This window comes from Schistocerca gregaria, chromosome 8 (genome assembly GCF_023897955.1).
Source record: "Schistocerca gregaria isolate iqSchGreg1 chromosome 8, iqSchGreg1.2, whole genome shotgun sequence".
NCBI classification, from domain to species: Eukaryota; Metazoa; Arthropoda; class Insecta; order Orthoptera; family Acrididae; genus Schistocerca; species Schistocerca gregaria.
In genome coordinates this window covers 458,894,666-458,910,017 of record NC_064927.1, presented here as the reverse complement: position 1 = coordinate 458,910,017, position 15,352 = coordinate 458,894,666, and the positions used below count along the sequence as shown (strand labels likewise).

The following is a 15,352-nucleotide window of genomic DNA, read 5'->3' as shown; positions in this document are numbered from 1 at the left end:
GAAGCTTGCACAGGATAGGGCAGCATGGAGACCTTCATCAAACCAGTCTCAAGACTGAAGACCACAACAACAACATCGATGGGTATCGTGAGGTATTAATTACTTATGTTTGTAACCCTTTCTTTGACACAAAATGACTGATTTGTAACTCTGTATCCAGCCACTTTTTGCTGTGGCTCAGTCTGTTTAAATGAAAAAGAAAGAAAAGAGAAAGGTCATGTTTTAATACGCATTAGAATGGAATACATGTCCTATTCTCCTTCTCTCACCTATCTCTGTCCATTACCCCCTCCAACGTTCTTTATCCATATTGGCTTTACCCCTCTGCCTGTCCATTTTCTGCTCCTTCCTCTCTCTCTCTCTCTCTCTCTCTCTCTCTATTTTCCTCCTCTTCACCATTCTCTCTTCCACTCTCTGTCCATCACCTCCTCCCTCTCTCTGTCCATCTCCTACTTCCCATTTGCTGATTTCATTTCTTTTCACTCCTCTATCCACGTCCTCTTCCACCCCCCCCCCCCTCCCTCTCTCTAATCTTGAGTCGCTTTTATTGATATTGGAAATTTAGATTCTGTAATAGTAAACCAATACGGCATAAATACAACTTTCCTGTTTGCTAACATCGTTTCACTATTGCTATTTTCAATGTATTATTCTTATTAAATTAATAGAAATTTTTGTATTACATATATTTAAAAATATGTAAATAAAAAAACTGTGTATACCAGTGGAACGTTATGGCAAAATTTTTAAAGCAATCGGCCCAGAACTTTCGGAGAACACGATTTTAAACAAACCAAAATTTACATTTTTAGAGTGTTTCGTTATTCATTACATACTTTTTACATATTTACCAGGTGGCGATCCAGTATGCAAATAAAAACACGTGGGTATTCGAAAGAAATGTGTTAAAATTTAAAAGACTTGAATGAAAAACTTCCGGAGATTTGAAATTTTGAAGAGACTAATATCTACGTTTCTACCTATATACAAAATGTAGATTTGCTAATCGCAATTATCCGAAAGTTTTTGACCGATTGCTTTGAAATATTTAGACAATTTTTCATTGGTACATGCGCGATTTTTATTTCCATATTTTACATATACACCAGGTGATCGAAAAGTCATTTTAAGTTTGAAACATTAATAAACCATGGAATAATGTAGGTAGAGAGATAAAAATTGACATACATGCTTGGAATGACATGGGGTTTTATTAGAACCAAAAAGAAGTGTTGTTAGACGCGTGAAAGATCTCTTGCGCGCGTCGTTTGGTGGTGATCGTGTGCTCAGCCGCCACTTTCGTCATGGTGGCCTCCCAGGTTCCCAGACCACAGTCCGTGCGATTATTGGCTTTTGGGGTACCTGAAGTCGCAAGTGTATCGTGATCGACCGACATCTCTAGGAATGCTGAAAGACAACATCCGACGCCAATGCCTCACCATAACTCGGGATTTGCTTTACAGTGCTGTTCACAACATTATTCCTCGACTACAGCTATTGTTGAGGAATGATGGTGGACATATTGAGCATTTCCTGTCTTACTTTGTTATGCTAATTATTGCTATTCTGATCAGATGAAGCGCCATCTGTCGGACATACCTGTATTTTGAACGTTGTATTTTTTTAGTTGTAATTAAGCCCCATGTCATTCCAAGCATGTGGGTCAATTTGCACCTCTCTACATTATTCCCTGATTTATTCTGACATTTTGATCACCCAGTATAATATATAATTTTATATAAATTCAATCATAGAGAAACGTTGTTATAAAAAAATGAAAAGGTACATAACATATATTATACTCCATATATTAAAGAATAGGTTCCTAAAAAGACGCCCTTATTAGAATTCAGCGTTGTGTCAAAATTTCAAAGCAATCTGGAACTTTCAGAGATTAATTATTTTGAACAAACTAACATTTGCATTTTTATAACATTTCCCCTCGTATTACGTATATATTACATACATATCAGATGACGTTTCGGTGGGTATATAAAAACACCTGAGCATCAGAATGCAATGTTTTATAAAAATTTGAAAGCAATCGGAGAAGAACATTCGGAGATTTGAAATTTTTAAGAAATGATCATCTGTGTTTGTAGTTACAAACAAACTGTAAATGTTCCTAATCGCAAAACTCCGAAAGTTTTTGACCCAATGCTTTGCAACTTCAGCACAACGCTGCATTCGGATACGAATGCGTTTTACATACACATTTTTATAATATGTAACATGTAATTTTTTATAAATTTAATAATAGGGAATGTTGCTACAGTAAATCTCAATACGATATATATGTTAAAGGAATGGGTGTAGAACAACACGCCTCTATTATAAATTAAATGCAATGTTGCGTACAAAATTTGAAAGCAATCGGACTAAGATTATAATTTTGAACAAACCAGCATTTACATTTTTATTTATATAGATAGAAGTGTAGCGCCATATTTACAGGACACCTCCTCACCTGGTAGACTGCCATGGATTTCTTGACGGCGGATGGGGTGAAGATGGCGGCGTGCGCCAGCGTGGTGTCCTTGAGGTCGAGGATGACTGTGGCGCCGCAGACGATGGCCGAGTCGTCCTCGTTGAGTGACAGGTCGCCGCCCATGAAGAGCAGACGGAACAGGTAGTCGGCGGTCACCTTCTTGGGGTCCAGCCTGCCCAGGCGCAGAACCGTTATGCGCCGCCCTTCTTTGTCCACCTTGGGCAGGTAACTGATGAACCTGCCGGAGGACCAGGAGGGACACGTAGTCACGCCACGCTAGGGATGTGGGCGCAGACCCAAAAAATGAGATCATTCTCGTGGGTGTGGAACGCGTGACTATGCAGCAGTTGTCACTCGCACTGGTTGAGGCTGGAACGCGCGGCCACAAGATCCCCTTATCCACCTTGTGGGCAGGTTAGGAGCACGTTGCAGAGCATGCGACCACACACCCCATTAGGAACCATGACCCGCCGTTCGAAATGCCCAGCGAACCATAATTAATCACGGTGGCTTCAGTGTAATTATGTATGAATAAAAGAGCCATTTCGTTCATTTCATTGCGTGTTTCTTTCAGTTATCTTCTGTAGTTACCTTCTGTGCTATATGGAAGCAGTTCTTTCCACGTATGATCCAAGTTTAATCGAGTTACTGTACTTAGCACTGACACGTAAGCTACAATATTACTACAGTTTTGCACACAGTTGTAGTAGAAACTTCATGTTATTCTAGTGATGCGTACAAATGAAATGAAACTACCTCCGAGGTGTTGATAAGTACAATCTGGAGTTTAGTGAAAGGTAGACGGACGCCTGGGAAGGGGGGTGGCAGGGGGGACACGAAGAGAGAGAGAGAGAGAGAGAGAGAGAGAGAGAGAGAGAGGCACCAGGATAGGTGAGATGAGATAGATATGATAGGGTATATTCATGTTTGGTACAGGGATGAGGAAATTGTGTTCATTGCTTCTTCTGAAGATGTTGTATTACTTTCTGTATTCAGCAATGACTGTCTATTAATACAATACCGGCACAAGAAGCAAAAAACACAATTTACTTCATTAAGGAAGGGATAGGAACACAGTAATCTTTTTATTAATCTTGGGTATCCAGATTTCGGCTATAAATAGACATCTTGAGTACTAAAATACAAGGACATTATGGAATGAGAACTGATTTACGTGAAACAATAAATAAAACACAACAATGTGGAACAATAAGTGAAACTCAACTTTATCCAATAGCTACAATCCATTCTAGTCAACGTACCATTCGACATTCGTTGTTTAGAACCAGTAAAAGCCAAGATCGCACAAAATATTTTTTGTTCACGACAACCACTTTCAACAGTCTTTGATGGCATCTTAAGGTCTTAAACATCTTATTGTAGGAAAACACGTTCATTTCACGCTGAACCTCATGCACTATTTGTCAAGTACAAAAAACTCAGCACGTTATAAGCGTCTGTCATCGCTAAAATATTTAAAAACAGAAAGCGATGACAATTGGCATGCTGACTCTGAGTTACAGAGGCAGGCCATAGGCATATATGCATTCGAGGCGTCCCAGGAGGAATGGTGAATATTCAGGATTATGACAGGAACGACCATTCGAAGCAAAAAAGTCTCGTAAGCATGGGCTCTTAAATGCTTTCCATAAAAGCTATGAGAACTTTTTATTCGATACTGTGAAAGAAATCTCTTCTACTGCAAGCTCTTCGCTTTCTGTATCTTGGGAGCAGGTAGTAGAGACAAAAAAAAAAAAAAAAAAACAAGAAAAACTGAAAAGTACACGCGGGCTCTAAAATGCTTCCTTCAATAAATTACGAACACTTGTTCAGTAGAAGAGATGTGTTTCACAGTAGCGAAAATGAAAAACTGGTGGCAGTTCTTGAGATATGCATTTTAGAGTGCATGTTTACTACAAATTTTAGATGCATATGGAGTGTTTTTTAATGGCTGATGAGTGCTGTACTTACCTTGTGTGGCAACGTCTGTTCTAGACCTATTACTCCAAGAAGCTACAGCTGACACCGCCGTCTTAACACCCCGTTATTAGAAAAAAATGTTCAAATGTGTGTGAATTCCTAAGGGACCAAACTGCTTAGGTCATCGGTTCCTAGACTTACACACTACTTAAACTAACTTATGCAAAGAACAACACACACACACACACACACACACACACACACACACACACACACACACACACACACACACACAGCACACACACACACACGCCAGAGGGAGGACTCAAACTTCCGGCGGAAGGGGCCTCGCAGTCCGTGGCATGACGCCTCAAACCGTGTAGAGATTCAGCCTTACAATTCTTGTGATTTATCTGAGGGTCCATCTATGCTGTGCCCTGTTCGTCCTCAGCATCGAAACTCTTTCTTCCGTACAGGTTTCTACAAGTCAAGTAACTATAAAACAAAACACTGCTTCTCTACTTAAATAACATTGGTTCCAATTAACTCCGTATATTGTCACAAACTTTTATAGAACGTTACACGTTACATGGGAAGTTATTGCTTCTGGGGATTTTTAAATTACTATCTCAAAGACCTGTCATTAACATGACTGTAAACAGTGAGTAACATAACATTCATCTTCCTTAGTGCCGCAGATCTTTCACGGTACAAAAGATTTTTCATTCCTCCTTGCTCCACGGATATTACAAATGTTTTCCAGCAGGTATACTCCGCACCTGTTGACTAACACTTTCCCACAGTATGCTGCCCGATTTTTACAAATGTGTGAAATCTTATGGAACTTAACTGCTAAGGTCATCAGTCCCTAAGCTTGCACACTACTTAACCTAAATTATCCTAAGGACAAACAAACACACACTCATGCCCGAGGGAGGACTCGAATCTCCGCCGTGACCAGCCGCACAGTCCATGACTGCCGTGCCCTGGACCGCTCGGCTAATCCCGCGCGGCGCGCGCATTTTCACTCTGAGCTCTAAATTTGACGTACGTGATCCATGCCATGAATGTCACTGATCACAACATAGTGCCGTCTCCCAAAATAAAGAATGGAAAGGGCTTGCAGTAGAGGGGATTTGTTTCACAGTATCGAAGATGAGGAAGTGTTCACAGCTATTTCTAGAGCCCATATTGACTAAACTTTCTTGCTTCGCGTTAGCGTTCCCGCCACGGCCATGAATACTGACCTTTCCTCCTGGGACATTCTTTATGCACACTGCCTGAAAAAATTGAAGGACCCAGAATACATGGTCGCATGTTAATGTAACTTCGTACCCATTCACACCATCGGCAGGTACGTAAATGATTAGAGCTTCAATTCAGAGTGACAGGTAGAACGGCCACCGGTGTGCATTACTGGTATTTAGATTTGTAACGAGACCTGCCTGAGTATAAAAGGGACTCACCAGCGTGAAATTTTGAGAGATCACTGTAAAGGATACGGAGACAGCGTTATAGACAACTGACAGAGTTCGAATGGGGCTTCATTGTGCGTCTCGATTTGGCAGGCTGGTCGAATTGTTCAATATGCAGATTTGTGGGGCATTGGAATGTGACCGTGGCGCAGTGCTGGACTACATGGGAGAGTGAGGGCGGGCGCACAAGTCGCCAAGATTCTCGTCGGCAGTGTGTGTCACCGTCAGAAGAGAGCATTACCGTATTGGCACCAGGCATCTGCGCCTGCCATCCGAGACCAGGTAAAGGACGCCCTGCAACGTTCTTTGTCATCTCGTACCATTGGTGAGAGACGAGCAGAAGCCGAGCTAGCCAATTACTGTCCCACAAGTAGGCTGCCATTTACAGCACGACAGAAATCGCTACGTCTGGAGTGTTGCCGTCACCGGCAAACTTTGACTGCTGGTGAATGGAGTCGCAGCGTATTCAGTTCTGCACTACCCCGCACGACTATAGTCTACCGAGATTCTAAACCTAGCTTTCAAAAACTCTTTTACGGTAGAGGACTGCAGCACCAGTCCCCCTTTCAATTATCGAACAAACGCAAGGATGCCTGACATAGTGTTTAGTGTATCTGGGGTTGTAAAACAGTTAAGATCCTTAGACACCAGAAAGGTATCTGTCCCAAACGGTATCCCGGTAAGATTTTATGTTTGCTATGCTACAAATATAGCTTCATTCTTATCCATCATCTGTCAGAGATCAATGGAACAGTCGGAGGTTCCACGGGACTGGAAGAAGGCCCAGGTCATAGCGAACTATAAAAAGGGTAGAGAATCGGATGCGCATAATTACCGACCAATTTCACTGACATCGATTAGTTGTAGAATCATGGAACATATTTTGTGTTCAGACATAATGACTTTTCTAGACTCTGAGAAGCTCATCTACAGAAACCAGCACGGTTTTAGGAAATAGCGGTGATGCGAGACACAGATGGCCCTCTTTGGGCATGATATACAACAGGCTCCCAGATTGATGCCCTATTTCTCGACTTTCGAAAGGCGTTCGACTAAGTTCCGCACTGTCGCTTGCTCCAAAAAGTGCGCGCTTACGGTCTATCTGATGACATATGCGGTTGGATAGAAAGTTTTCTAACAGACAGGGAGGAGTGTTTCGTCCTGAACGGGGTGACTTCAACAGAAACAAGGGTAATTTCACGTGTGGCCCGGGGCAGCGTAATAGGTCCGCTGCTTTTTACGATTTACATAAACGATCTGGTTGATGGTATTGACAGCGGCATTAGATTGTTTGCCGATGATGCTGTAGTTTACAGGAAAGCAGTATCACACGAAAGGTGTGAACAAATCCATGAGGATTTGCAGAAAATAAATGCGTGGTGTAATGACTGGCAGTTATCTCGCAAAATTAGTAAGTGTAACCTACTGCGTATAACAAGGCGAAAATCCCGATTACTGTACGAGTACAAAATAAATGTCCAGTCTTTGGAAACGGTAACATCTGTCAAGTATCTGGGTGTGACTATTCTAAATGAGCCGGCCGCTGTGGCCGTGCGGTTCTAGGCGCTTCAGACTGTAACCGCGTGACCGCTACGGTCGCATGTTCGAAAACTGCCTCGGTCATAGATGTGTGTGATCTCCTTACGTTAGTTAGGTTTAAGTAGTTCTAAGTTCTAGGGGACTGATGACCACAGATGTTAAGTCCCATAGTGCTCAGAGCCATTTGAACCATCATATTCGAAATGGTCTCAGATGGAACGATCAGATTACACAAGTAACGGTCAAGGCGAACTCTAGATTGCGGTTTATTGGGAGAATCTTGAAGCGATGCAGTCCTTCAACAAAGGAAATAGCTTACAATACGTTAGTTCGTCCAGTCTTAAGAGTATTTTTCGTCTGTATGGGACCCTTATCAGTTGGGTCTGATTCAAGAGACTGAGGAGATCCAAAGAAGATTCGTGAATGGTACATTTAGGTGTCGCGAGAGCGTTACAAATCTAATAGAAAGTTTGAAGTGGGACACACTTGCAGACAGATGGCGCGCTAAGCGGAAGGCGCTGTTCACTAAATTCCGAAATCCGACCTTCACCGAGGATGTAGAGCATATACTATTACCACCAACTTTAAAATCCCGCGATGATCACCTTTCAAAGATAAGGGAAATTAGAGCTCGTACTGAGGCGTTCAGATAGTCGTTTTTCCCTCGCGCGATCCGCGAGTGGAACAGAGGGGGGGAAAATATGACTGTGATGCGAATTGTGCCCTCCGCCACATACCGCTTGGTGGCTAGAGGAGTATATATGTAGATGTAGAACTCCTATTCTGTCAAGTCATGGCTGGTAGTGACTGAAGGAAATTTCACGCACAACGGTACTCGCGTAGCCAGCAAGATCCTCAGGTCTGTCCCTGATGGAACACTTGTGTGATGTCAACTGCCTGGCAGTGCCAGTATCTCCACTATATCAAGGAGCAGTTACAACAGCTTAGGGGCAGCTTGTCTCAGAAGAGAATAAAACTGCTTTGTGTCACACTGCCGTGTCCTTTCTAAATTGGACTCGATACCGTAATCACTGACATAACATCACATACCTTCACAATGTGTCACGTTTCATTTCGTTTCCTCTTCTCCTTCTGGGTGTTTCACTCTATCTGTCAGGCACTGTATTCATTTACAGGTAAAGGTCGTTTGACGATTCCCGCAGTTACACTGCTTTCAGTTTTGTCTTATAGTGTAGCGGATGTGGGCATACACTTTGGTTACATGAAAACATGAATCCTGTTGAGACTGAGGAGCAATCGCCCTGACAGATTAAAACTGTATGGCGCACCGGGACTCTAATCAGGTACCTTTGCATTTCGCGGAAAAAATGAATTGATGACCGGAAATCCTCCTTCCTGGGGAAGTTCGGCCGCTGGGCTATAAGTCTTGCCAGTTGGCGCCACACTGGGCTATTTGCGTGTCGATGATGATTAAATGATGATTACTCAGCGGCCAGTCCCCGAGCGGAGAAAATTTTCCAACCCTGCTGGGAATCGAACGCGGGCCCACTGTATGGTAGTCAGACACACTGACCACTTAGCCAAGAGGACGGACTCCCGATGGAAATCCTCTACCGATTGAGTAGTCCAGATACACTCACGTATAGCTGTCGTAGTTTTACTTTCCCCAGTACCTCTCTTCTGCTTGGCAAACCATAGCAATTCTGCTGCCTATGTTTCAGGACTAGCACTCCTGAGATAAAGGATAATTGTGGTGATGTGGCTTAGCCACAGCCCAAAGAACATTTACAGAATTAATTCTTCTCTCTGCAGTGGAATGTGGACCGATTTGAAGCTTCTGATCGGGATTCGAAGCCGAAACTTTGGAAAGGGGTTATGAAAATGAATTGTGAGGATGGATTATGAGTAATGTCTGGCAGAGCACTGGCCTTCAGAGGGAAAGCTTGCTAGTTCGAGTAGCAGACTGCGACACGATTTTAATTTGCCGGTAAGTTTCAAACAACGCACACTCCGCTGCTCAGTGACCATTAATTCCAGATCCAGTTGCAGTTGGTGTTCTTACCCCGCGTCGAGCATGTACTGAATTTTGGGATCGAAGGGGTCTCGGTTCTTGTAGAACTCCGGAGCGGCCGTCTTCATGGTGTAGTACATGTCCAGCTTCTCCTTGGTGCGCTGCAGGGAAAACTTGCAGCCTCGCAGAAACGTCACGATCCACTGGTCATCTGGAACAGCAAAGTGGAATCATTGTAAAACTTTTATCCCTTCTGGATTTGGAGCACTGCGACTGCCTTGTTAAAGGTTTCAGGAATTACTGCAACCAATCGCCGTTTTTTCTTCAATTTTTATTTACTCATGGCCGGTTTCGGATCGCCTGGCGATTCATCGTCAGATAATACAATTTAGTTTGGAGTATTGTGGGGGTCGTGCATTGCTTTTATTCTTGCTGCAAGCACTGCTCTGGAAAACAATGTATGGTTTCCAGTACCGTTTAACGATGTCCGAAAGAACAGTTACCATCGGTGACCATGCAGCGCTCTAGAATGAAGTGATGATTAAATCAAGACCCTACGGTGCTGACAGGCGTTGATATACATCAACGGGGACGGTTGAAAATACGTGCCCCGACTGGCACTCGAACCCGGGATCTCCTGCTTACATGGCAGACACACTATCCATCTGAGCCATCGAGGGCACAGAGGACAGTGCGACTACAGGGACTTATCCCCGTTTGACCCACATTCCCAACTTAATGTCCACACACTACACTCGTAGCGTCCCTGCCCATTATACTCATTACTCGCGGCAGACAAACTTACCGGTGCCGTAAGAGTTCGGGCAATATGTGTGCATCCGCACAGAAGGAGAAGGTCAATGGCCTGTTAGCCTTAATGAGTGTAATGGGCAGGGACCCTACGAGTGTAGTGTGTGGACATTAAGTTGGGAATGTGGGTCTCACGTGGAGCGTGCAAAGGATAAGTCCCTGCAGTCGCACTATCCTCTGTGCCCTCGGTAACTCAGATGGATAGCCGGCACGGTAGCTCGGCGTGTTCAGAGAGCTGCTTGGCCTCTGTAACAAAAAACTGAATGGACGGATCAACAAACGAACTTGACCGGATGTCATGCGACGTCCGCAACGACCAAATAAAAAGCGGCGGGTTCGAGTCCCGGTCGGTGCACACATTTTCAACTGTCCCCGTTGAGGTATATCAACGCCTGTCAGCAGTGTAGAGTCTTGATTTAATTATCAATCCTCGTTTCGTCTTCGTTTTAATCGAGGCCAGTGGGCTTCAGGCGTAAAGAGACCGTGACGTGTAGCACATGTCATTCGAATAGCACCCTGATGAAACTTTTCGTGTCTACGTAGAAGAAAATTTCAAACCTCTTGTTTCAGTGGAGCTCCTGCTAGTTCTTTAACACGCCGGTTCCATATTAGGAAGCATCTACATTGCGTTCCACAACAGTGTTCCAGAGCGGCTAAATACTTGCAGCTAAATACTTGAAGAACGTCATTACGAAGCACCAAAGAGCTGCTAATGAATATATACTTTCTTTTCCAGTTTGTACTTTGTCATATAGTTTTGACTGAAAGGTCATTTTCGATTAAAAAGAAAGTGAAGACTACAAGGAAGATTCTTTGTGACCAAAAATCATAACAAGTACTGTAGTGAACGTTAAACATTGCCATGCCTTATATTACCTGATCAAAAGAACCCGACACCTCTGTGTAAGCGAAAATGAGCGCTAGATACCACGAGAGGCGGACCAGCCAGCATAAAAGTCGGATAGTGTTGTGTTGTCAGTAGAAATGCCATAACAGCAAACGAGGTCGGTCAGAAGCGCTCAGTGAATCCGAACGTGGACTTGTAAGGTGGCTATCATTTCGCACCTTACAAGCACTCATCCACATATTTGGCCGTGATCTACAAACACAATTAGGTATCATGTCATAGGTTATACATCGTATACATGGATATATTAAAGAGACTGACATTGTCAGGTTGTTAACGCTTATTGCATGAAAGGTGACGGAGTGTCCTTATTATCAGAACGGCGTAATGAATGTTTGCCTATACTAGTAGAGGTTGGAACGACAGTGGAAATGAAACGGCAGGCGGAACTCAAGCCCTGGGTGGAAGGCCCACACAGGTGTGTTGGTCCTGCTTAAACACAGGAAGTAGCAAGTCGAACGCTGGGACACCTGAGCGCTGGAGGACAATAGAGTCGCGACCGGCTGGTGTTGTAGCTGGACGAGAAGTATTACACTTCGGAAACTACGAAAATCTAGTACGCAGCTGAGAGGAACGAGGAAGTGTCACCTTGGAAATCACGCAGGCCGGGTTACTTCCGCGGATTTTTACTCAGAAGCGTACCATGGTATGAGTATAGGTGTTTCCTCGCAAACTTTCCGCGCTGGACGACAAAAGACTAAAATATGGTTGGTCGGCGTTCAGAAGAACCTGTAGAGAGGAAGAATATTCCGTGCTGTCGGGTATATGATTCGTTTTCGGAATTACGATGATGGGGAGCCGAGTATTGCTGGGAAGCAAGCGGTAGAGAGGTCTTCCGTTGTGAGCGCTCGTGTGTGACGGTCGCTCGGTGTCAGCTTTGTTGGTACAGACGGACTTGCTGTCTTTGCTCTAAGGAGAGTTTATAGTTAGAACAGTTCGGCACTGTGCTGCTGCAAACATAAACGATTCTGGACTTCCCCTCTCTGTGTGAAAAAGTCGTCGTTGATTACGCAGCGTTCAGTAATTGAGGGCACTTCTTCTGCCTATACTTGCGTTCCTTGTGGCTGGGAGTTCGCGTTTCTCGTCTGTAGAACACAGAGAGGAGAAGACAGTATTAGAGTGTATTAGTCAGAGGACCGCCTTCTGTCGTCCTATTGTTTGAAAGACTTTATTTGTGGCTGGAGTTCTTCCATCGTCGCAGACGAGTACGAGAACCATCACTTCGACGCATCGGACGCAGTACATACGGTGATATCACAGATTACTTCGGCTTATTAGGTCTATAAAGCTAAACAGCTGTGATCGCGGAAGTTTATTTCCACTGAGGTTCCACACCACCGTAGATCATCTTTGAAAGTAGTATCTTCTAGTGTTTAGTACGTGGATGATGTCAGTGATTTCGCGTTATTGATATTAGACGGCGCAGTTATAATAAGGGGCAGAGTTGGGATTAATAATTAATTGGATTAATAATTTTAGTTAGGAAATAATTGTACTTATAGAGTTGTTTTAATCAATAATCAATACACAAATGGCCATTAAAATTGCTACACCAAGAAGAAATGCAGATGATAAACGGGGACTCATTGGACAAATATATTATACTAGAACTGACATGTGATTACATTTTCGCGCAATTTGGGTGCATAGATCCTGAGAAATCAGTTCCCAGAACAACCACCTCTGGCCGTAAAAACGATCTTGATACGCCTGGGCATTGAGTCAAACAGAGCTTGGATGGCGTGTACAGGTACAGCTGCACATGCAGCTTCAACAGAATACCACAGTTCATCAAGAGTAGTGACTGGCCAGGGCAGCAGTTGAACATTTTCTGTATCCAGAAAGGCCCGTGCAGGAATTGCAACATGCGGTCGTGCATTATCCTGCTGAAATGTAGGGTTTCGCAGGGATCGAATGAAGGGTAGAGGCACGGGTCGCAACGCATTTGATATGTAACGTCCACTGTTCAAAGTGGCATCAATGCAAACAAGAGGTGACTAATGTGCACCCCATTCCATCATGATGAGTGATACGCCAGTATGGCGATGACGAATACACGCTTCCAATGTGCGTTCACCGCGATGTCGCCAAACACGGATGCGACCATCATGATGCTGGGAACAGAATCTGGATTCATCCGAAAAAATAACGTTTTGCCATTCGTGCACCCAGATTCGTCGTTGAGTACACCATCGCAGGCGCTCCTGTCTGTGATGCTTTGCTCAGGAACCAACATCCAACATCACTGCATTGTCTGGTTTCCGCTCTTGAGGAATTGTAGGTTGCCATTCCTCCACAGACATTCAGACGCCTTACTGAAAGTGTCCCCATCAGAGTTCAAGGGTTAATACATCTTGTATTTTCAGTGTATCAGTTGTGGATGACGAACTGTGACTGTGATTTAAACTGGGGTTTATCTGATAATAAATATGCAACCAGTCGCTTTTGTACGATTTATTGAACCATGAACATTTTTTCGAGCCACATCAGGCTCATCTTCAGATGAAGGTGTTACAGAAACATTATCTTGTGGACCAAGTATAGCTAGACGCAGTGCTAGTGTTGCTGGGGGAAATGGCAAAAATTTAGTAATCGGTGACGGAACATTTACTAACGCGGAAGTTTTTCATGTTTTAGGTACTTACAGGACCATTCTTCCATTCCTTGGCAAAGTGTCATATAAACTTGCAAATCATATCAGACCACCCGACATAAAAATATCTTTCCACACTGGCAACAGACTACAAAATAAAATTGTTCACAATAATAAATCCACTAGAGATAGGCATAAAAATTCTGGCACGTACAAACTCAAATGCTTTCCATTCTTCCTTCTACATGGGCCAAACAAGGAGAAATTTTGCAACCTGTTACAAAGAACATATGGATGTCCTTCGACTCAAAAACTTAGGTAAGTCCAGTTTTCCATCAAGTGTTGCTCATCATAAACACTCTGTTGATGATATCAATGACAGTCTTTCTGTGCTACACATTGCTGAGAAAAGACTACAGATGGACCTCCATGAAAAATAAAAAAATTTCATCCACAAACTGAAATCACTCCAAAAATTCCTGAATGAACAGACTGAGTCAACGCAAAACCTTTTCTTCCAGATTTTCCAGTATATCCTGGCACCAAAAATCAACAAAAATGGCTATAATTCATCTTTCTGCATAAATCTTGTTCTTCTTGGTGTGTAATGGCAAACGTTTTCGGTAACTTAGAAAAAGTTTTTAATTATGTATTAAATATTAACCTCTACCTGTTTACCTTTTGTAGGCAGCTAGTAACAATTACTGAAATGTAAAACCTGTACTTGTAATATTTGTATCATAATACAATGCATCTCTTGCCAAAGACTATGGTGTAGTAAAGTGCGGTATCTGTCATATCCGTATTATTTGTAAAAACATCGAATGTTTACATCGTGTGAGCCAGTGTAAAACCAAGTGTAGCTACATACTGTGTTTTTTTGTGTACGTAGCGCAATAATGCAAGTTGTAAGAAGCAATCTGATGTTAATACCACAAGGCATGCAGTGTAAGTAGCAAAACATAAAAAAACATTTCCGCCAGCCACACCAGCCCTGTATCTAGCTACACTTGGTTCACAAGATAATGTTTCTGTAACACCTCCATCTGAAGATGAACCTGCCATGGCTCGAGAACACGTTAATGGTTGAATAAATCGTAAAAAATCGACCGGTTGTATATTTATTACCAGATAAACATCTATGTCAGCTAAAAGACATCTATATATCTTTTGATCAAACAGTGTATATTATGTGAATCGTCATAGCGTCAGTATGTCTATGAAGGATTGAAAGGAATCTATTGCATCTTCCCTCATTTTATCGTCGCTGACTTCTTTCCCATTCTTTGTAATTGTAGCTCTGTCAGTTTTTGCCTACCGAGTTTGTAGCAACTAGACGCTTTGTGCTCTGACGAACTTAGTTCTTTGACGCGAAAATTGTCCGTGGTAGTAAAGCGGCCTTTGTCCGTCGTTTCCGCCCATATGCACTCAGGGTAGCGTGGCGTGTCGGCACACATTTGCAGAGTTCGGCGGTATCCTCAGCAGTCAGCATGCAGAAGTGTGAAGTCCTGTGGACTCACAAGCGGAAGCGGAAAGTTGATTCTTTTTCTTCATTTTGTCGTTTCCAATCGGTCGTCTTTCAATATAATTTTGGCAGCGTTTTTTTCCCAATTTTGTAAAATCTAACAAGCAGATATTACATTTATGT

General features: G+C 43.1%; 1 protein-coding gene across 1 annotated transcript in view; it reads right to left on the bottom strand.

Moving 5' to 3' along the window:
• The window catches only part of LOC126284523 (retinol-binding protein pinta-like), a 108,955-nt gene that overhangs the window by 37,211 nt on the left and 56,392 nt on the right, over positions 1–15,352 (bottom strand). The window contains exons 3-4 of the mRNA XM_049983516.1: positions 9,446–9,605; positions 2,468–2,726 (exon numbers count right to left, since the gene is read on the bottom strand). Coding sequence (XP_049839473.1) covers positions 2,468–2,726; positions 9,446–9,605 — 419 coding nt within the window. The remainder of the gene's footprint in view (positions 1–2,467; positions 2,727–9,445; positions 9,606–15,352) is intronic.